This window comes from Suncus etruscus, chromosome 9, assembly GCF_024139225.1.
Source record: "Suncus etruscus isolate mSunEtr1 chromosome 9, mSunEtr1.pri.cur, whole genome shotgun sequence".
NCBI classification, from domain to species: Eukaryota; Metazoa; Chordata; class Mammalia; order Eulipotyphla; family Soricidae; genus Suncus; species Suncus etruscus.
In genome coordinates this window covers 55,386,986-55,408,618 of record NC_064856.1, presented here as the reverse complement: position 1 = coordinate 55,408,618, position 21,633 = coordinate 55,386,986, and the positions used below count along the sequence as shown (strand labels likewise).

The 21,633-nt window shown below is 41.1% G+C and overlaps 2 protein-coding genes across 3 annotated transcripts in view; one reads left to right on the top strand and one right to left on the bottom strand.

Annotated features, from left to right (window-relative positions):
* Positions 1-9,315: 9,315 nt before the first annotated feature.
* Positions 9,316-15,280, bottom strand: CNGA4 (cyclic nucleotide gated channel subunit alpha 4). Its single transcript, XM_049780286.1, has 6 exons — positions 15,219-15,280; positions 14,979-15,080; positions 14,670-14,776; positions 13,079-13,724; positions 11,993-12,342; positions 9,316-9,773 (listed from the first exon to the last, which is right to left on the bottom strand). Exons 1-6 carry the CDS (start codon positions 15,278-15,280, stop codon positions 9,316-9,318), a joined length of 1,725 nt encoding a protein of 574 aa, XP_049636243.1.
* Positions 15,281-20,261: 4,981 nt separating this feature from the next.
* FHIP1B (FHF complex subunit HOOK interacting protein 1B) overlaps positions 20,262-21,633 on the top strand; it is a 30,180-nt gene continuing 28,808 nt past the window's right edge. For both annotated transcript variants that reach the window (XM_049780255.1, XM_049780254.1), the window contains exon 1: positions 20,262-20,356. The gene's annotated coding sequence lies outside the window, so the exon portion shown is untranslated. The remainder of the gene's footprint in view (positions 20,357-21,633) is intronic.

Below are 21,633 nucleotides of genomic sequence, written 5' to 3'. Positions count from 1 at the left end.
TTTTTTTTTACTAAAACCTGCTTTTTAGTCAGACCTTAGAGAACTTAGGAAGTATGTTTTCTGTGTAAGCCCTAAAAGCATAAAAGCTTCTTCCCATAGGTGAAAGGAACCCTGATTAAAAAAACAAAAACAAAAAACACCTGGCATCTAGCTAATCTTTTAATTTACATCAGAATTGACAACCAGGGTCTGCCCTGGGAGGAAAAACTGTTTGAGATGTTAAAATTTGTCCTCTTTTAAGGCATTTGCCTTGCATGCAGAAGGCCGGTGGTTCGAATCCAGGCATCCCATATGGTCCCCAGAGCCTGCCAGGCGCGATTTCTGAGCATAGAGCCAGGAGTAACCCCTGAGTGCTGCCGGGTGTGACCCCCACAGAAAAAACAAACAAACAAAAAATTTGTCCTCTTTGATTCCAGGGAAACCTCTGTCTCAAACAGAAGCTCAACTGTCTCTTGATTGAAGTTTGTCTTTTACAAGGATTGCACCCGCCTTATAGGCATGTGATTGTTTTGAAGAAATTCTAACAGTGTGTACTGATAAGCTTTTGAAAACAAGAAAGATATGTTTGACGCTGAGAAACAAATGTGAGCTTTTTTTTTGCACACCACAAATATTATGACTTGCAAAAATCTTGCTTAAATAGCCCTTGTAATCTTCAATAAACCAGAATTTAGATTCACCCCCACTTCTGAGTGTGGCTGTTATTTCACTTCGCGAACTCTGTTGAATGTACTTTCCTGAGAAACCCCGAGAATTCCCTTCTGTCGGGACCAAGGCAGCCATGATAATGTTGTGTGACTATTTCACCTCCTCCTAAATTTAAAATGCCACATCCTATGTTAGTACCAACTTTTCTTTTCTGCAAAGAGTAATTCCTTACTCCAGTCTGATTCCATGGTTACTCAAGAAATTGGTGGCAGAAATCATTTTCCAAGCTGTGCAGAACCAGTGTATGGTTGCCTTGTAGGGCTGCTGGAACATGATTGCCTGTACCTTGTAGATGCTTGGAGTCCTGACCCAAGCCAAGCATTTAGTCATGTTTGAAGATGATTGAGCAGAGGGATAAAAGCAGTATTTTCTAGAGAATACTTTACTCCTTTACCACTTTAAAGAGCTACAGGCAACAAAATATCTTCCCAGAAGTATATAATATTTTAAATTGTTCAACAGGCTTCCATATCCTGACCTCAAAACATTTGCATAATATTTTAATTCTTTTAAAACGATTACAAAAGTGATAATTTATGTATAGCAGTTATAAACGATCTCATATGTGTTTTAAAAATTGGATATGTTCCTGATTCTTCAAATCATACAGATCTCATCTGATCTTTAAAGCACCTAAGTTATGGAAGATTAATCTCATTTGCAGTTTGTAACTTTATCTCTACTTTCTTTGCCTACAAAATTTAGGGTTTTGCAAAAGTCTTTGAGAGCTTTGGATTGCATTGAATATTGAATATTGAGGAAGGCTTCTCACTTTCATAGCTTGTTGATTATACTACTTTGTACCTTGTTCAAATATGTTCTTCTCCCAAGGGGGCACTTCCTGAAACTTTAGTGCCTGTGTAAGGTTATTATTTATTTATTTATTTATTTATTTATTTATTTATTTATTTATTTATTTATTTATTTAGTTTTTGAGTCACACCCGGCGGCGCTCAGGGTTACTCCTGGCTCTGTGCTCAGAAATCACTCCTGGGAATTAGAGAGATACCATGAAGGTAGGGTGTTTGCCTTGCATGCAGAAGTACGGTGGCTCAAATCCCGGCATCCCATATGGTCCCCCAAGCCTGCCAGGAGCGATTTCTGAGTGTAGAGCCAGGAGTAACCCTTGAACACTGCTGGGTGTGACCCCAAAACAACAACAACAACAACAAAGAAATCACTCCTGGCAGACACAGGGGACCATATGGGGTGTTGGGATTCAAACTACTGTCCTTCTGCATGCAAGGCAAAAGCCCTACCTCCATGCTATCTCTTTGGCCCCATGTAAGGTTATTTTCTTTCCAATTTCTAGACTCAGTTCTTACTGTTCTCTGTTCTGAGACCTCTATAAAAGTGTGTCCAGGCTGCTTTTCTCTCCAGAAACACTGTAATAAGTAGAATTTTGGTCCTCATTATTTTTCTTTCTGAAAAAAGTATTCCCATGGTTATAGCAAAAGGGATTTTACAGATATAACAACAGCAAATTATGAATAATGAATAATAGCAGATTTTTAATTTTTGTGTTAATGTGGTTTTGAGATCACAGCTAGTGGTGCTCAGGGCTTACTGTTGGCCCTGTGCTCAGGGATCTCTTTTGGCAGTGCTCATTTATTCCATTGATGCAAGAGATCATACATAAGACAACAGCATGCAAGGCAAGCACCCAAACAACTATACTATGTTTCAGCCCTTCAAGAAAGCATCTGTACTATCTCTCTGGACCCAATAATAGTTGTTTTTGTTAAAAGAGGGAGTTAATCCTAGATGATCTAGTGGGACTATTTTTATTTTATTTTATTGAAACCATTGTGATTTACAGTGTCTTTCTTAGTTGGATTTCAGACATACAATGAATCAGGGCCAATCCTACCACTAGTGTCAACCTCCCTCCACCAATGTTCCCAGAGTGTTTCCTATACTATCATCCTTTGCCCCTGGTCTCAAGTATAACAGGCCAATTTTATGTTTAGATTGTCATAGTTTGGGTCTTTTTATTCAATTGTTGTTGTTGACTTTGGCTAGGATATTTAGTTGTTTTTTTTTTAATTTTTTTTATTTTTTTTTATCTCTATCTCTACTAATGCCCTGAGACCACTTGGCCCATGGTCCCCATCCTTTCTTTTTCCCTTCTTAATTTTATAGAAAAATGCAGAAATATGAGGTAAACAAAGTAATTTGTGTCACACAGTTCGATAAAAAAAAAGGCGGGGCCCCTTTCTAAAAGATTAAAATAAAAAGATGACAGGTTTTTTTTTTTTTTTTTTTGCATAGGCTCAGCAAAACTTGAAGAAAATAGAAGGAATAAAACCTTGGCCTAAAAACAGGCTGTCCTTACCTATGAAGCATTATGCCATAAGACCAATTACAAGCTCTGGCATACTAAGTTGTCAAACACCAAAGTTTTTCTTCAGAGTCCCAGAAAAAGTTTTTCTTAATCATGGTTGTTGCAGTTAAGCTTCAGTAATTAGAGATCTTGTTGTTTTGGTGCAAATCTTATGTTGAAGTCAGGGTATCTTCTGGTTTCATCTCACCATTAGGTGGTGAGGCAGGGAGACCCACTGGAAAAAAGTTGTTGCTATTTCCAAGTCATCAGGATATCATATGGACCCAAGCTGGAGTAAGTCGATGCCAGGGCAGCATTAAGACCACCCCTGGTAGAAGTTTGATTTTTGGTGCTGGTGCAGAAAACTGTGCCAGTTCCAAAAATAGGATCCAAGATTTGTGGGTGGATAGTCAATATTTGATCAACTGAAACCTAAGTCAAATCATTATGAAAGGTGAAAGGCCTCTGTAAAGTAAAAAATTTACCACAGGATACTACTGGTGTATATGAGGGTAAAAATAATAATGTAAACAATCCCTATAACCTGGTTCTATCTTATCTATTAGATAATATCTAATATCTTATCTATTAGATAATATAAGATATTATCTAATAGATATATATGATAGAACTATCTTATATATATATATATCTACTTATCTACTAGAGTTTCCTACTAAACAAATCCAAAATAGGGAATGAAGAAATCTACATGGACATAAGGAAATACGCAGTGAGATTTATACCTATTACTATGCAAAAAAAAAAAAAGAGAGAGAACCACAAATTAATTTTTTTGTTATGTTGTCGTTGTTTGTTTCTTTTTGTTTGTTTATTTTTTATCCCCTGGGACCATTGTTATTATTTGGTTGTTTTCTTTATTGCTGTGGTGCTTTTCGAATTATAAAACGTTTTTTTGTATTGCTGTGTTTTTCTTCCTTTTTACCTTTCTTCTCTTAAATTGATATTTATAGCTTCTAGAAAGACTCCTCCCATTTTTTGCTTGTTTGATTTTTGCCCCTGGCTTTTTTTCCCCTTCAAACAGAACTACATAACTTGAACCATCTTGTTCTGCCTCATACATTGAGGGGGAAATAATGGAGGGTACAGACCAAACAGTTGAATGAACATTGAGTAGAAATAAAAAATGATCAGACTTAAACACCAAATCCAAAGTCAACAACAACAGAATTGATACCCAATCTACAACAAGCTAGACACAGAGGGGACCACTTATACTAGCAGCCCAGAGGGCAAAGGAGGGGGATATGAGATGCATGCTGGGAACAGGGGTGGAGGGAAGACAACATTGGTGGTGGTAATGCCCCTGATTCAATGTCACTGTGTACCTAAAATATTATTGTGAAAGATTTGTAATTAATTTTGGTCAAAATAAAAATTATATAAAAAAGGAATTATACCTATTAAAGGAATATACCTAAAGAAATATACAAAGAAAGGGGGACGGAGTGATGGTGCAAGCCATAAGACATCTGCCTTGCATGTCGATCCCCTGGCGTCCCATATGTTCTCCCAAGTCAGGAGCGCATAGACAGGAATAACCCCTGAACATCATCGGGTGTGGCCTCCCAAACCCCCAAAAAACAAAAAAACAAAAAGAAAGAAATTTACAAAGAAAGTGTGTGTGTGTGTGTGTGTGTGTGTGTGTATCCCCTTTCAGTCTTTTGAAATAGTTTTTTTTTGGGGGGGGGTAAAATCTGGAGCACATTTTCAGCCTGCGATGTGGTCTGTGAGGTCTGAAATAATAGCTCGCAGCAGTCACGAATTCCTGAGCCTGGGGTCTTTCATAAGCCGAATCTGATTGTGAGCAACAGTCCATAGTAAAGAAGGGTGGGAGAAAAAGGGCTGACAAAAGTAAATCAGAAAGGCAGTGGCAGCTTCTTCTTGGACCAAGGCAAGGCAGGCTGGGAGCCTGTCCTTTTGCTTTGGGAGCTGGCTGGCAGCGGATTGGGGTGGAGGGAACATTCTGGTTCCTGAGGGGTTAAGAACTGAGGTACTTAACTATGATCAAGTAGGGAAAAATAATAAATCAGTGGTGAGAGAGCAAAAGGACCAAAAGGATTTGTAAAGTGGCAAGCAGGAGAGGGGGAAAAAGGAAGGGTTATATATAACATGGTGAAGGACTATAGAAAACATAGACAAGCATTATGTACACTAGAAGAACATTAGACAGACATAGAGGTGGCCACCACACATACACTTGCAGAAACACACATACACAAACAATGAGGATCGATTCATAGGCTGTAGTTGAAAAATATACCCAGATGTAACCTAGGTTGGCAATGGGCAGGGCAAGTGTCCTACTTGCTGTATTATTTCTCTAGCCACAAGCTTAGCTTTTTAAACTACAAATGGGTTTAATTAAAAAAAATTTGCTTTAAAATACTTTTTGTGTTTTATACTATATATATAGTTAGTATTTGATTTATAGAAAGATTTTGATATTTACTTGTGGGCCACACCAGGCAGTACTCAGACATTACTTCTGGCTCTGATCTCAGGAATCCTGGTAGCATATGAAAGGCAGAGACCGTAGGAAACAGTTGAGAAGTTAAAGATATACTTCCTCCAACATTATTCGTATATAAGCTTCAACTTCTATCTCCTTGCTTATCAAATATGTATTTCACTCTGGGCCTAACAACATAGAGAACAACATAGAGAACAATCCCTTTTCTAAAAAGATTACATAAAAGAAATTCTGTTTTCTGGGGTTGGAGAAATAGTACAGTGTATAGGATGTTCACCTAGCATGAAGTTGAGCAGGGTTCGATCTCTAGCATCCCATATGACTCTCTAAGAACTAGGAGTGCAGTACCAGGATTAACCCCTATGCATTGCTAAATGTGTCTTATAAACAAAAAGAAATGTTTTCTGAAGAAAACTAATGAAGCCACTTATTTTCAAATGAGTTAATGTTCAACAACCCTCTTAATATAGCCTGACACCTTTACTAATAGACATAGCTTTATTTCCTATAGCTACAAGTATTACCTGTATGCACCATATCCAAAGGTTGGTTAGCTTGGAGGACTTCACTTCTCACATGTTTCCACACATTTGTCTTCATAGTGCCGAGGGCCGTCATCTATACAATCATTCTTAATGTTCTAAACTAATCATATGGCGTCTTGAAATTATGGCCCAAAATAAAAGCAAGAGTTTCTTACATCTTCCCTGTGGATCGCTTTCAGGAGTTTTAGAAAATTGTATTGTGAATCCTTCAATCCCCAATCCCCAGATCTGTGCTTTACCTCTTGGCTAATAGGATACAGCCTATTGAAAAATTTGCCACCATTGTAGTAATAAAGGATTCACGCTGTGCCTTTGCTCCTTTGTATCTTGATGAGTTCCTGTGTTTTCTCACATGCTACTGCATGACACAATGTGTGTCCCTTTTCAGGGGATCCTTAGTAAGCAATTATTCCTTCAATGACATTGACCTCTGAAAGTTATTACCCAGTATGTTTTTATTAAATTAAATTAAATCACAAGTACATTTTAAAACACCAACTGGCTAGGGCTGGAGTGATAGCACAGCAGGTAAGGCATTTACCTTGCATGGGCCAATTGGGGTTTGATCCCCAGCATCCCACATGGTTCCGAGAGCTTGCCAGGAGTGGTTTTTGAATGCAGAGCCAGGAGTACTCCCTGAGTGCCACTGGGTATGGTCTAATCCCCTCACCCCCAAAACAACCACAAAAACTACCTCAAAAAACAGCCTACCGAAAAAACCACCAAAAGAAAAATCAACTGGCATAGCTCAAACCAAGGCTCTGGCTAGATATTACGTGTATCAGAATTGTGGCCAGAATAAATTTGACTCAGAGATGGTGCCCACAAACTCCACAACACCTTTCCTGCCTAAACCTGTATACCTCCTCCCAAGCATGTCAAAGTTATTTAAACACCTCCCTAGATTCTCATGTCCAATTGTCCCCAACTGTGATACTCTATCTAGACTCTGTCCTCTAAGCTTAAATTTTGTAATATTTTATAGAGAAGGAAAGCTGAATTTGTGCCAGTTTCAAGGCCAGTTCTAACAATGGCCTTGTGTGCTAGAACTGGATTAGATAATTAATCTTTTTTTTTTTTTTTTTTTTTTTTTTGGTTTTTGGTTTTTGGGTCACACTGGCAATGCTCAGGAGTTACTCCTGGCTCTACACTCAGAAATTGCTCCTGGCAGGCTCAAGGGACCATATGTGATGGTCGGGATTCGAACCACCGTCCTTCTGCATGCAAGGCAAACGCCTTATCTCCATACTATCTCTCCGGCCCCAGATGATTAACCTTGGGAACATTTTTCTCACTGAAAATTTTAATAAATAGTTTGGGCCAGAGGAGATATAGGGAAAAGTTATTAGCTCTAATTTGCTAAACTAGATCAAAGTCCTCAAAGGTTAAAAAACTGAGGATTTTGGGGCCGGCAAGGTGGCACTAGAGGTAAGGTGTCTGCCTTGCAAGTGCTAGCCAAGGAAGGACCGCGGTTTGATCCCCCAGCATCCGATATGGTTCCCCCAAGCCAGGGGCAATTTCTGAGCGCTTAGCCAGAAGTAACCCCTGAGCATCAAACGGGTGTGGGCCAAAAAACAAAGAAAAAAATAAAACAAAAAAGTTGAGGATTTTGACTTAAAGTGGGGGTGGCAGAATGGAGGGTAACAAGGTGGCATACCTGGTGGTGCTCAGAGCTTATTCTTGTCCCTGTACTCAGGGATCATTCCTGGTTCAGGAGAACACACAGAGTGCTAGGTTTCTAACCCTAGCTGGGTAAGCAAGGCAAGTATTCTACCTGCTGTACTATCTTTCTAGTCCCAAAAGTTGACAATTTTGACACTGATCTGAGATGTAATGATCATGTAAACTTATCCCAAAAGCATGTGCACATTTATATCAATGTAATATCTGATTCACCTTGGCTCAGCTTCCTGATTAGTCAAATGCTCTGGCTCTAGATCTTTGAATACAACTTCCCAACAACTATACAATTCATGTTTTTGACTCAAAATTCAGACAAAAATTGACTATTGCTTTATTTACTTTTCCCATTAGCACCATAAATACTTTATGGTGGCAAATACTTTATTAAAGTGCAACTTGCAGGGTATGCTTGTGACACATATCTCCCATATATAGGGTATTTCAATGATATTTAGGAACAAGAGGGATATGGGTCAATTATAAGTTCTATTAAAAAGAAATAATATTGAAAGGACAAAAGTCATTTTATAAATTAACTTTTTAGATTTTTAGAGTATTTTTTGTACTAGGCATGAAAGCTAATAAAGCAGTAGGCAAAGCCATTGCTCCACAGTCCCACAACAGCTTGCTTAGGAATTTTAGGCTCCTTCCTCTTCATTCATAGTTGATTTAGATTCCTTTGATCCCACAATAAATAGAAGAACAGGCCACAGTGTAAACCAAGTTGGGAGCATTTAATAGCTTGTGTGGAAGTAATTTGTTATTTAATAATCTTTTTTTTTTTTTTTTTTTGGTTTTTGGGCCACACCTGGCAGTGCTCAGGGGTTACTCCTGGCTGTCTGCTCAGAAATAGCTCCTGGCAGGCACGGGGGACCATATGGGACACCGGGATTCGAACCAATCACCTTTGGTCCTGGAATGGCTGCTTGCAAGGCAAACGCCGCTGTGCTATCTCTCTGGGCCCAAGTTATTTAATAATCTTAAATGATTTTTTTTGTTCAATTTTTTGGTGGTAGGAGACTGAATTAGCATTTACACCAAAAATATAAGTTAAAATTATAATAATATCATACTATGTCCATAGTTAATAACATTAAAAAAAGAAAAAAAGATGATTTGCTTAAAAAAAAAAGATGTATATTGCTAGTGTATGTATTCCTGTGAGTTTTACTGATTTGTGACCCAGTAAAAGGGTGTTTATGTGGGGCATGGCTAAATCATAAGGATTTAAGACATCTCTCTTTATGAGAATGCCTCTGTGCTCTGAGACTAGAAACTCCAGAGCATTTTATAAAAGATTTATAAGGAATTTTATAAGGAATTTTTGGTGCCAGTGTACACATGTGCAGCATGTGTGTGCATGCATTGAACACATTTGCTATTAAATTAAACGGGGGGTGAAAGTGTGTTCTATTCTGATCTCTTTTTGGTGAGTATCTACAGAACCAATTCACTCCCTTTTCTATAATCTAGCAGATGAAATGGCACAGTTTCTGCAGGCTGGCTTTTCTACAACTCTGGATTCACCTGGATATGGGAGTACTGGAAAATAAATGAGGTCATTATGGACCTGGGGGATCTTCCTGATTAACTTTGCCCTCTCCACCCTTAGAAGTTCCCTCCCCAGAATCATCCTCATCATCAGCTTCTATTATTTCCTCAGGCATTGGCCACTCTCGTGTTTCCCACTCTAGTTTTTCAATGCGATAAGCAATCTTGAGTGCACTGGACTCCAATTCAGCTAGAAGACGAGCAAACTTGGTCTGTAGATCATCTAGCTGCTGATCTAGGCCTTGTAATCGGTTTTCTGTGGCTTCCTGTAAGGCGATTTCTGCTGCCTCAGCATTTACATCCAGTTTGTTCATTTTGAGCAGAATCTCACGGCCCTTTTCCTCCATAACTGCTTGGGCCTGTGGGTACTCACTCAGCACTTCCCGCAGGTCCTCCTTGCTCAGGCAAAATAGGTCTGAATAACCTAGACTCTTGATATTGGCTGTGCGACGGTTCCCTGACATATTGCCTGTAGCCCATGGGCAAAAAAAGGAGAGGGAATTATAAGAATAGGAGGGGAATCATACATGGATGAATCATAACCATTACCTCTATATTTGTGCTTCTGAGTCTCTTTATGCCTCATTAATTCTTTCATTCAGTAACATACTGGAAACAAGTTTCTGTGCTGAGTGGGTATAGTAGCAGGCTTCCAAAAATTCAGGAGATATCTAATTGGATTATATAACATTGAGGATGTTTCAGTCTAGGCATATCACAAGGTACTATGTATGGGAAGGCAAGAAAAGAAAACTATTTGCGGCAGAGAATTTAAAGATGATAAAGGAAGTGGTGACTGGACTGAGTAGGAGGTACTAGGGGAGGTGGGGAGGACTGAGAGAGGGATATTTGGTAGAGAGATTATGAAGATTATGAGCAAAGGAAAGAAAGTGAAGAGGGTTAGGTAGATATGGAAAACATCAAGTAGTCTAGAGAGGCTGAAGAACAGGGTATGTGCCAGATACTGTGCTGGGTTCCTTATTCATGTAGCTTATTAAATCCTCACAAATAACTTTTTGAGTTTCAATAGCAACTCTATTGGGGGAAATTTGGATCTAAAAATGCAAGTGACTAGAGCCAGATAATACAGAGGGTATGGTAAATTGATTGCCTTGAATGTAGCTAACTCAAGTTAGAATCCTGGTACTACATATGTGCCCCTAAGTACAGAGCTAAGAGAAATTCCTGAGACTGCCATATGTGGTACAACCTTTACTTCCTAAATAAAAAAATATATTAATAAAAGAAAAACAAATGTAAGTGACTTATCCAAAGTAATCTATAGTTGTGGCTACTGCATATAGGAAAAGATTGAGGAATTCTGAAGAACAGATGTGAGTCTAGAATAACTATTATTTTGAATATGTAGAATAGGGACTGGAGTGATGGCGCAGTGGTAGGGCATTTGCCTTGCACGTGGCTGACCCAGGACAGACCTGGGTGTCCCATATGGTTCCCCAAGCCAGGAGCAATTTTTGAGTACAAAGCCAAGAGTAACCCCTAAGCATCACCAGGTGTGTCCCCCTCCCCCAAAAAAGAATATGTAGAATATCTATTATTTAGAATAACTAGACAGTGAGAACCCCAGGCTGGAAGCACAACCAAATCTCAGACTGCAGGCTCCTGCTTTTATTTCCTATGGATTCAGTTTCTTTATCTATTCTTAGGCATACAAACTGCAACTCCCTCACCCAGGACTGATGGGAAGAATAAATGAGTCAGTGTATAGTACCTGCTTGCCTGAAGTTCTATCTAGTAAATAGGAATTTCTTCTACCTTCTTTTCTAGTTTTGGTTCTGGGCCTACACCTAGTGATACTCAGGACTTACTCCTGACTCTATGTTCAGGAATTATTCTGGCAGTGCTCAGGGAGCTAAATGTGGTGCCAATAATTCCAATTGGTGTTTGCTGAGTTTAAAGGAAGACCTTTAGCCCCCTATCTTTCAGCCTCTCTACTTCTTTTCCATGTGGCTATAAGTTATTTCTTATGTTGAGTTTATGTAGTTATTACATTTGCGACCTTGCACGAATCTCTGTGTTCTAATTTCCTTTTAAAACATGGATACCAGCACAACCTAAAGAGCTGCTATGAAAACTCAATGAGTTGTTACTTATGAAACACTTTGTGGTAAGCATTTAATAAATGTAGCTCATACTGTTTTATTATTATTATTACTATTTGCTATTTTACTTTGCTATTATTACAAAGTATCTTTAACTCTTTTCTTTGGCCAAATTGGTGTCTGGAGTTAATACCAATAGAGAAGTTCTATTCACTTCCAAAGACCTTCCCATTGTTTCACTGACCTTGGATTATTTCTTGTTGGTTGGGAGGGAAATTTGGGTCATATCCAGCAGTGCTCAGTGACTCTATACTCAGGAGGGATCCCTGGTGGTGCTTGAGGGAACCATATATGATGCTGGGGAATTCAAACCTGGGTTGGCTACATAGCAGGCAAGTAGTAGCTTAATTTCTGTAGTATATCTCTAGTTCTGGCTTAGTTGTATTTAGAGAACAGACTTCAAAGGTTCTATTTTTCTTCTGATACCTTTCCTGCCTCAGCCAAGGACCAATTTTCATTAATCTGTAGGCCCTAAAGAACCATCTGGTTTGTTACTTAGTTTTGCTGTCCTTAGCCTCCTCTCCTAGGGTCCTATTCCAGGAACAAAAAGATAAGATATTCTCACCTTTGATGTTGATGATGCTGATCTCACCAAAATAGAGCCCTGCTCCAAGCACAGCATATTGTGTGATGCCATCATCTGCCACCACAGCTAATTGACCCTCGCGGATGATGTACATCTCTCGACCAATGTCCCCTTTGCGGCAGACATATTCACCTGGTGAATAGGTCTGGGGCTGTAGCTTTAGCACCAGCTCCTCCAGCAGGCTGGCCTCACAGTTCTGGAAGATCTGTACCCGGCTCAAAGTAGGTAGATGTACAGATACAGCCACCTCTGCTCGCAACCTCTCAGGCAAATGCTGTAAGATGGCTACTTCATTGGTCATCTTCTTGTTGATCTGCAGGTGCTGGTACCTAAGGTAAGGAAAGCCCCAGTTCCTTACTTGTCAGCAACATGTCTGCTTCCTGCAGGGCTCAGCTCACTTTCATCCAAGGACCCAAAACCACACTGAGATCTCATGGGATTGTGGGAGTACTTGATTGTTAGCTGATAATATCTTGAGTTCACAGTCTCCTTTGTTATTCATAGATACGTTTTGACCTTTATCTTTCATCTAATCTATAAAACTTCTGTCAAGTTCTACCCCATCTACCAATCAATAATGTCTTATACCATTTCACTAATGGTATAAAATCCATCGTCTCCAGACACCCTGGGTTCTAGTTTTAAATCCCCAACGGTGACATTCTTTTTATTTCTCCCTTAATATGAACTTAGATAATAAAGTCAATCATCTTGTTGGCCATCCTCTGGCTAAACAGCTCTCCCCTTACCTTTTAGGGACTTCTAAGCCCTACTGGGCAGTGACAGGTCCTATTTCCTGTTCTCCAGGTTGTCTTTGCTTCTGCATGAGCTCTTCAGCCTCTTATTGGTCCCTCCCTCACATCCTCCATTCCCCAATTAATGGAGGCCATCAATTAATGGAAGCCACATTTATGGGCCTGAAAACACTGCCCCCCTTTCCTGGTATGTGAATTTCACATCCTCATTGCTCTGCCTGGCTCACTAGGCCATAGAATAATGTCACCATTATTTGATTCTATCAAACACGCCTTTCTCTGTCCCAGTATGAACCCCCAGAATTCTTACCAGTCAATAACTCTCCGCTCCAGTCGACGGTTGACATGCTGCAGTTTCATGTATTTCTTCACAAGAGCATGGTCTGGGTAGAAAGCTGCATCAGCTGTGTTCATGTTGTAGATGACAGAGCTCATGCTACCCATGATGGTGGCGAACCCCATGACAGCTAGTAGGAAGTCACCCACCATAAAGAGATACTCCTCCTCACAGTCTGGCAGTGGTGTGTCGCCCACGGTGGTCAGGATCAGTGTGGAGAAGTAAAAGCTATAAAGGTACTGGCGCCGCAGGCGCTCAAAGCCAGGCTGTGCAGGGTCTGGGTACACCCATGCATCACGCCCAAAACCCAAATACCGGGATAGAGCAAAGTAGAGGCAGCTATTCCAGTGGATGACAACAAAAATGTAAAGCATCAATTTGGCTATCCGAAACGCATTTGGATATGTCGTGCGGGTCTCTGTGCGATCAAAGGCCTCAAAGAGGCGGGGAGCACGCAGAAAGCGATTCAGTCTCAGTGTAGGTGTATGTGGGCCCAGCCTCACATAGGCCACATCAGTGGGCACCAGAGAAGCCAGGTCCAAGATGAAGCTCCATGAGCGAACATAGCGACTTGAGATTTGACCTTTATTCACCACCAGAATGCCTTGTTCCAGGAATCCTGGAGAATTGGGGTCATGGAAGCAAGAATTACTATTGGGATCAGATGTGGGATAAGGTCAAGTTAGAGTACATGCTTATTACAAAATGAGTGAGGATGGAGGGGCTGGAGTGGTAGTTCACAGTATAGGGCTTTGCCTTACACATGGTCAATTAGGGTTTGTTCCCCATATGGTCCCCTGAGCCCTGCCAGGAGTTGTTCCAGCCCCCCACCCTCAAAAAAAAAAAAAAAAAAAAAAAGATTGAACAGGGAGTTATGGAATGGGAATGGGACAGAAAGAAATTTGTATACTAGTTTCTGAGGTTAGCATAGAAGCATAATGGGGGTTGTCAAACATAGAGGTACCGTATTTTCTGGCGTATCAGACGACTTTTGAAACAAAAAATGTCAACCGAAAATCGGGGGTCGTCTTATACGCCGAGTATATCCCGAAAAATGTTTTAATATGCCCTAACAAAAATTGTCTGAATATTGCCACAAAATGAATTTTCCAACTCTATCCTGCACCAATCACTCCAAGGCTGCTCGGACCGCCTCTCTAACTCAGCCAATCCAAGCAGGCTTTTTATGCATGCAAATTAGACAATGTTCTGAGCCCGAATCTACACTGTAAAAAGCCTGCTCAGATTGGCCAGAGTTAGAGAGAAAGTCTATGACAGTATAACCTCTGAACCTTTGCTCGTTGTGATTGGCTCACTGTGGTACATGGGCACAGAAACACATACAGCACAGGAACTTTCTGTCTGATACAGCGAATATAGGCCTAAACCTATGTTTTAACTGCAAAATTAGGGGGTCGTCTTATACACCCGGTCGTCTTATACGCCGGCAAATACGGTATATAAAAGGACTTTAAAGGAAATGTTGTCATTGTCTTGTTTTAAAGGGGCTTTACTTAAGATGGGAACAAGGAATTAAGGATCTCTGACCCAAATGGGAGCTTACCTGTGTGGAAGCGTACCACAATGTCTAGTAGATATAGCAGATCACTTATATAGTCCAGCACTAACCAGGCCACAAGATAGCTATGCTGCAAGTCAGGAAAACAGGCTCTGTGCGTCAGGGATAGAAGAAATAGATTGACTTAGGCACACCCTTTGTGTGTGAGGTAGGCCCTTGAATCTTAGGCCTTGGGCCCTCACGAAGGCCCTCATCTCCTTCTTTCACCTTGCCTCTCCTCCTCCCACCTGACTCCTGGATCTTACTCGTTAGCCCCTTTCTCCATTTAAGACCCTTCCATAGTTCCCATCAAACCTGCACACAATGATGATGAGGTTATACATAACTGGGAAGACCATAGTGTTTAGCCACCAATAATAGTATTCTCCAGAAGGGTCCAGGACAGGAAGTGACTTCCTGTAGACAAGAAGGGAAATTTTGCTTTATTGATTCATCAGACATTCAGTGGTAAAATTGTGATTAAAGCCTATAAGAGTAATTAAGCTCCATATTATGAAGCATAAATAGCTGACACAGGGCACCAATATTGCTTACCTGGCCTTGGTTGGAGCTGGGGGACTGGACTCTGTTGTCTTCACTTTGCTGTCCTGGCTCATGGTTCTGTGGCTTGATGCCTGGGTGTGAGATATCCAGGGTCTCTTCTTGTAGGTGACTTCAGAAATTGGGGGATAGTGCCTGCCTAGATGAGGCTGCCTGGTTTTCCAGCTGGAACTCCTCTGTCTTTGGCTTCTGAAGTGCTTGGCAACACAACTGATGGTTGCTGCTATGGATAGGGCAGAGGCAGTGTGGCTTCAGTGCATGTCTCCCAGGGCCTGGGCTAACACCTGCCTAGCTAAACATCTTTAATGAGGTCCCCAGGGAATGTGGGGATACACGTCTTAGAGGTAGAGTTAGGTCTTATCTCTTCTTTGTTCTCCACAAATTTGAACTACAAAGGGACCATCTCTAGAGCAAGAGACCTAGAAGCTAGTGTGGGCTCAGTCATTCATTGCTTAATTTTGTGTAAGTTGCTGTTTTAAGCCTCATTATTTATTCATTTAGCAGCTATTTACCAAATACCTCATTTGTGTTAGGTGCTAAACTAGTCTCAAGGGATGAAGCATGCCTATCATATCAGATGTGAAATTTGTTTTCATTTCCAAACCTTTATCAACATCTACACCTATCTTACTTTTCTTTCCATTGGATGAGTGATGACAGCCAACTACTGCCTAATCATACCATTTGTATGTATTTATTTGTTCAAGATTTTAAACTGATGTCAGTTCTTTATGTGAATATACTTAAATACTCCCAAAGCAAAACAAACAAAACTCTATGAATTCTCTCTGAACTTGATGTCTTATTTCTTCTTATAATCTTTTTCAGTTGTAATCAGAATACTCATAATATGCCAGATCTGTATTGTGTTAATCAATGACAATAAAATACAAATGAAACACTCCTGACCCCAAAATTCATAGCCTGGTAGGGAAAAGAGTTAGGAATATAGGCAGTTACACATCTGTTGGATGACAGCTATGTTAGGTGGATTATACAGAGGTTTATCACAGTACAAAGAAAGGATCATAGCTGTTTGTTTTTATAAAATAAATAGGAGTTATTCAGGGTTAGGAACAGGAGAGTAAAGAATACTAGAGACAAAGTGCTTAGTGTGTGCAGATTTATAGGAACATAAGAAAGCATGGGTGACTAGAGGAGCATTGCTTAGTTTTTATAGAGAATCTAAGGGATTAATGCTAGATTAGGCTAAACAGTAGACCGAGTACAGTTCAAGAAAGAGCTTTGTCAGTCATGTTCTAAAGCTTGGATTTTACAAAAAAAATACTAAGGAGAACCCGTGAAGTACTTTGTCCGGGGAAGATTTGTACTTTTGTACTTTCTTGAATGTAAAATATATAGTTATTAATATTTACTATTATTGAAACTTTCTTTACTTATAGTTTCTTGACACTATAATTTCTTGATTTGTTAATTTTTTCCCCCTATAAACCATTATGCTTGTCCCTTCTGTTGATAATTTTTAGGACTTAACCCTGGATCTTCTCTCTTTCCATCTTTTTTGGGGGGAATGTTGGGTCACACCCAGCAGTATTCAGGATTTACTTCAGGGTCTGTGCTAAGGGAGCACTACTTGTGGGGTTAAGGGAATCATGTGGGATGCTAGATATTGAACCCAAATTATCCATGTGCAAAGCAAATTCCTTGGCTGCTGTACTATCTCACTGACCCCTTCCAAACTTCTTTTTCTATAACCAGTGGTGCTCATGCACAGAATATTTTCACTCATCTAATGGATCTCAAGAACTCTTCGAGCTGTGGATTATGTCACTAATTTCTCACTTGGATATTCAGCAGTCATGGTTAGCCCCCTGGGTTTATAATGGAGCTCATTATATCCCCATCTGCTTTTTTCTCTTTTACCCCTATCTCTAACCTTTTAGTCAAAATACCTATTATTGATCATAACTGTATATATTATTATGGCAGTTTGTGTGTGTATTACTTTTCTTCTCTTTTGCAGTGATAAGAATTGAGTAAAGGGGCCCGGAGAGATAGCACAGCTGCGTTTGCCTTGCAAGCAGCCGATCCAGGACCAAAGGTGGTTGGTTCGAATCCCGGTGTCCCATATGGTCCCCTCTGCCTGCCAGGAGCTATTTCTGAGCAGACAGCCAGGAATAACCCCTGAGCAATGTCGGGTGTGGCCCAAAAACCAAAAAAAAAAAAAAGAATTGAGTAAAGCCAAGGTTGAATGTTTGTTGAGGCATATTTAAGAAATAAGCACAGTTTTACTTTTTTATTAATAATTTTTATTAAAAATAATTTTTATTGTGAGCAAAGTGGTTTACATATATTTCACAGTAATATGTTAGGTACATAGCAGCATTGAACTCAGTAGGCACAGTTTTATTTTAACTCCTCTCTTGCGTTTTTTTCCTCTCCATTTTGTATTGGTTTCAATCAATAGAGGAGTTAATGATGTGTCTTCTGAGTTTTATGTTATACAGTTTGCGAGGTCATACCAGCTTCCTTCTGGCTCTTTCAAATTACTCTTTTACCAGAAGTTCATTTTCAGGATAATCTCTCTTAGAAGCTATCCTCCACACTATGAATAGTGAAAACTATAGGAAGCAAGAAGTGTGGTATTGTACACTGAAACTGGCATGGAATTGACATAAAAGATAGGTAATATCCCTAAACTGGCACCTACGTTGACTCTGAAATATCATGAAATTAAATGAAACTGACATAACATACTCAAGTAATTGACTTTTACATCAAGACTCCCATTCCCATTATTAAACAGTTCCAACAGAGCTCAGCTTTTAAATTGTTCCAGTCCAGGCAACAGATATGCGAGTAAAAAATCTGGCAGATGATTTCCAGTCATCAGACTCATTGCGAAGTATTTGAGCTTCTCAGATGAGGTACCTGGTATCATGGAAGAGAAACATGTCATTTCTGCATTGTTAGATTTTGAAGAATTTGTGATCACAATAAAACAGCTATTGCTTTAAACTCCTAAGTTTGGGGTGGTTTATTATACAATGCAGTAACTAGAAAAAACAGATATAAAAAATGCACACATTATAGGAAATCTAGAGCTTTGCATAGTAATATATATTTGCAGAAAAGCAAACCAGTACAGTAATAAAAACCCCACAGTGTTATAAATCAATGCCACCATAATAAGAAATCAGGAAAGTGTACATTTTCTAAATGCATACTTTAACTTTTATTAAAGTTAACACATTTATGTAATTGGCACTTGTATCGATAATCCCACTCTACTTGTGACCAGTCAATATTTTCCCAATCACTGTCCTGACTTACAAAACATAGTTTAATTTTATCAATATTTGACCTTTTATAAACTAAACATCAGCTTTGGGGCTGGGGCCATATTACAGAGGGAAGGGTGCTTGCCTTGCATGCAGCTGACCCAGATTCGACCCCCAACATCCTATATTGTCTCCTGAGCCCCAATAGGAGTCTGCTTAGAGCACAGAGCCAGGAGACATCCCTGAGTACCACCAGTTGTGGCAAAAACATCCCCAAATCCTCAAAAAAAAAATCATGTTTCTATTTATTTTTTAAACTAATCATGTTTTCAATTTTTATTTTTCTCTCATATTCATGTAATGTCCACATGTTCATTTCTCTAAATCTTTATATTCTAAATTGGGTCTTATCAACTAACCACAATTTAAAATTCTTTACAGAACTCTATAATCCCAAGAATAACAATTTACCCCTTTAACAAATCTACAAAGTTCTTTTTAGTATGTGACTTCTTTGCCTGTGTTTCAATGTTATCTCTTGTTCCCAGAGAACCTCCATGTTCCTGCCTTGCCATTTCTTTAACTTTAAAATACTTTTTATTTTGAAGTTTAAGTGTACAGAAAAGTCGCAAAAAATAGCACTGAGAGTTCTCGGGAGCTCTAAATGCTTTTCCATTATTATCATCTTGTTTGTTTGACTTTTAGGACACACCCAAATCATATCCGGGTTCACGGTGTGCAAGGCAGGCAAGCACTGTACTATGGCTCCGCTCTCCTTGTTATCATAAGAACCGAGTACAGTCAGAATCAGGGAATTATTTTAGCTCCAAGTACATTACTTTTAAAGGAACAGCAAGACTGTCCGAGATTTCTCACTTGCTTGTTTCTTGAAAGTCAAGAAGATATCACCTTCTCTTGGAAGACACTGCAGTACTTTACCCTCATCCTCAATTCAACATAAACCATGTTAATTAAATGCTTCTAAACTGCAAGAGTCAGGAGGGCAGAGAGGAGGTTCTAGAATCTGTAATCCAGCCTGACATTGTGTTTTTATTTGTTTTTGTGTTCTTTGAGACACTGAGTAGGGCAGAGTCTCTTATCCCCAGGTGTTGTTACTGGGTCATCGCTTCGCTACTACGATGCAAGTCAGATGCGTAGACGGTGTATAAAAAAACAAAAAAAGATGGGATCGATCCGTTCTCTCGAGGTCACGCCCTTTAAGAAAGTCCGTTCAGCACACCTGCTCGCCCCGCCCCTCATGAGGCGTTACCCTTCGCCACTAACCCCGCCCACTCCACGCCTACGGTCCAAACCCCGCCCACTCCCATACACCCCGCCCACTTCCCCCAGGCCAGCCTTTGGGCCGCAGTTGCCTCCCAAGCTCCACCCCCAGGTGTCCCGGGCCCTTCAAGTACGTCCTTCCTGAGGACCCGCCTTCTGCCCTCCGGCTCGACCTTCCTTCCCTCCACAGCCTCTGCCTCCTCCTCCCCTCAGGCTTCCAAAGCTCTCCTAGAGATCTTTTTGCCCTTTGACCTGCCGGGCTTGATTCCGAGGGGCGGGGCCGGAGAAGAGGCGTCTCTCCGGCAGGTTTAGGAACGCCAGCCGCGACCCCGCCCCTGCGTCCGGCCGTTGCTAGGAAACCAGCCTCGCCGCGCAGGTGTCGGCCGGGCTCAGCCAATGAGCGGGCACGCCTCGGCTCCGTCGTGCGTCGCTGGGCGGTGACGCGAGAGGGGCGCGGGGGCGCGGGTTGCGTGGGGCGCGGGGCGGGGCGCGGCGCGGCGCGGCTGGTGCGCCTGAGGAGCGATGGCGGCGGCCTGAACTCACCTCAGCGGCGCTGTCGGCTGGGATCGGGCCTGGTCAGGGTCGGGGTTCTCTTGAGTGGAACAGTAGGTACGGGCCGCAGGGCCCAGAGGCTCCGAGGGGACTGGGGGGAATGAATTGATGATGGTCCTGGCTTGCTGATGGCCCTGGTTTGGGAGAGGAGAGAGGGGCTGGCATGTGATGAGGGGTCGGGGTGGGTGTCTTAAGGTAAGTGAGCCAGGTGAAGGAGCCGAGTGGGGACTGGACGTGGCTTGCTTGGGGGGTTGCTGGGGTGCTTTCGGAGGTGCTAAGTGGAAGGGAACATGGGGGCTGGTGCTCAAGCGCAGGGATGTGGGGGAGCCCCCTGAGACCTGAGTGTGGAGGGGGAAAAAAGGCCTGTGCTGGGAGGTGCAAAGAGTCTGGGGGTGCAAGCGGCGATCGTGCCTTCTGGGGGTGATTTCCTGAGGGAGTCGAGAGCAAGGAAATCAGAGGAAAGGAATGGAGATTTTTGAAGGTTTGGGCATGAAGCAGAGATTGATTCTGTAGGCTGAGTGAGAGCCGGAGTAGGAAAAGCTGGGTACAAGTGTTAAGTGTTGGGAACTTGTCTCTTTCACTCCTGATCATACTTTTTTGTTGGGGGGGGGGTGAAAAATAAACAAAACACGATGATGATGAGTAGTTGACCATGAGAATTATTTCAGGGATTTAATTAATCTTGCACAAGATGACCCCAGGAGTCCTTAAGGTCCTTCCTTCCTCGCGGGGCTTCAGATTTGGAGAATGCCTCAAGGAGATTCCAGCTCTTGACTATAGGTGCTTTTTCTTCTGTCTGGGCAACTTGAACTCTGCTACTGTTCTGCACCCAGTCTGAGCGTTTGGGGGTAGTGGATCTCTTAATGAATTGACCAATTACTTGGAATTGTGCGTTCTTGCTTTTATAGAAGCCACACCGCATGCGACTGTCAACACTAGGCTTCCGAACAGGAACAGGACTTTGCCCTCCTTTTCTTATGTCAAATTAAAACCATCATCAGCACAGGTAAATTTGTATACAATAAACCTCTAATTTTTTAGCATATGTTTGATGAGTTTTGGCATGTTTATGCCCCAAACTAGTCACTGTTCAGTCAAGAGACTGAATATTTTTAATACCCCTAAAACGTACCAGTCTAAGCAGTTCATCCTTCCCTCCACCACCTGTTACTGGGTTTCCATTATTCCTTATTTACTGATCTGCAGCTCTGCCAGCCCACATACATCTGACAGTTTTGAAAGTTCCGGAAGCTGGGTTGACATTCTGTGATGTTGGCCACTTTTCTTTTCATCAACCAGCTTTTCCTATCCTATCTGTGTGTCTGCCAAAGAAT

Coding starts and splice junctions, on each gene's coding strand:
- CNGA4 (XM_049780286.1), bottom strand. CDS start 15,280: ATGAGCCAGGACAGCAAAGTGAAGACAACAGAGTCCAGTCCCCCAGCT. Junction 12,343..13,078: donor GAGCGGAGAGTTATTGACTG/GTAAGAATTCTG, acceptor TCCTTACCTTAG/GTACCAGCACCTGCAGATCA. Junction 9,774..11,992: donor CAGCATCATCAACATCAAAG/GTGAGAATATCT, acceptor CATGGGCTACAG/GCAATATGTCAGGGAACCGT.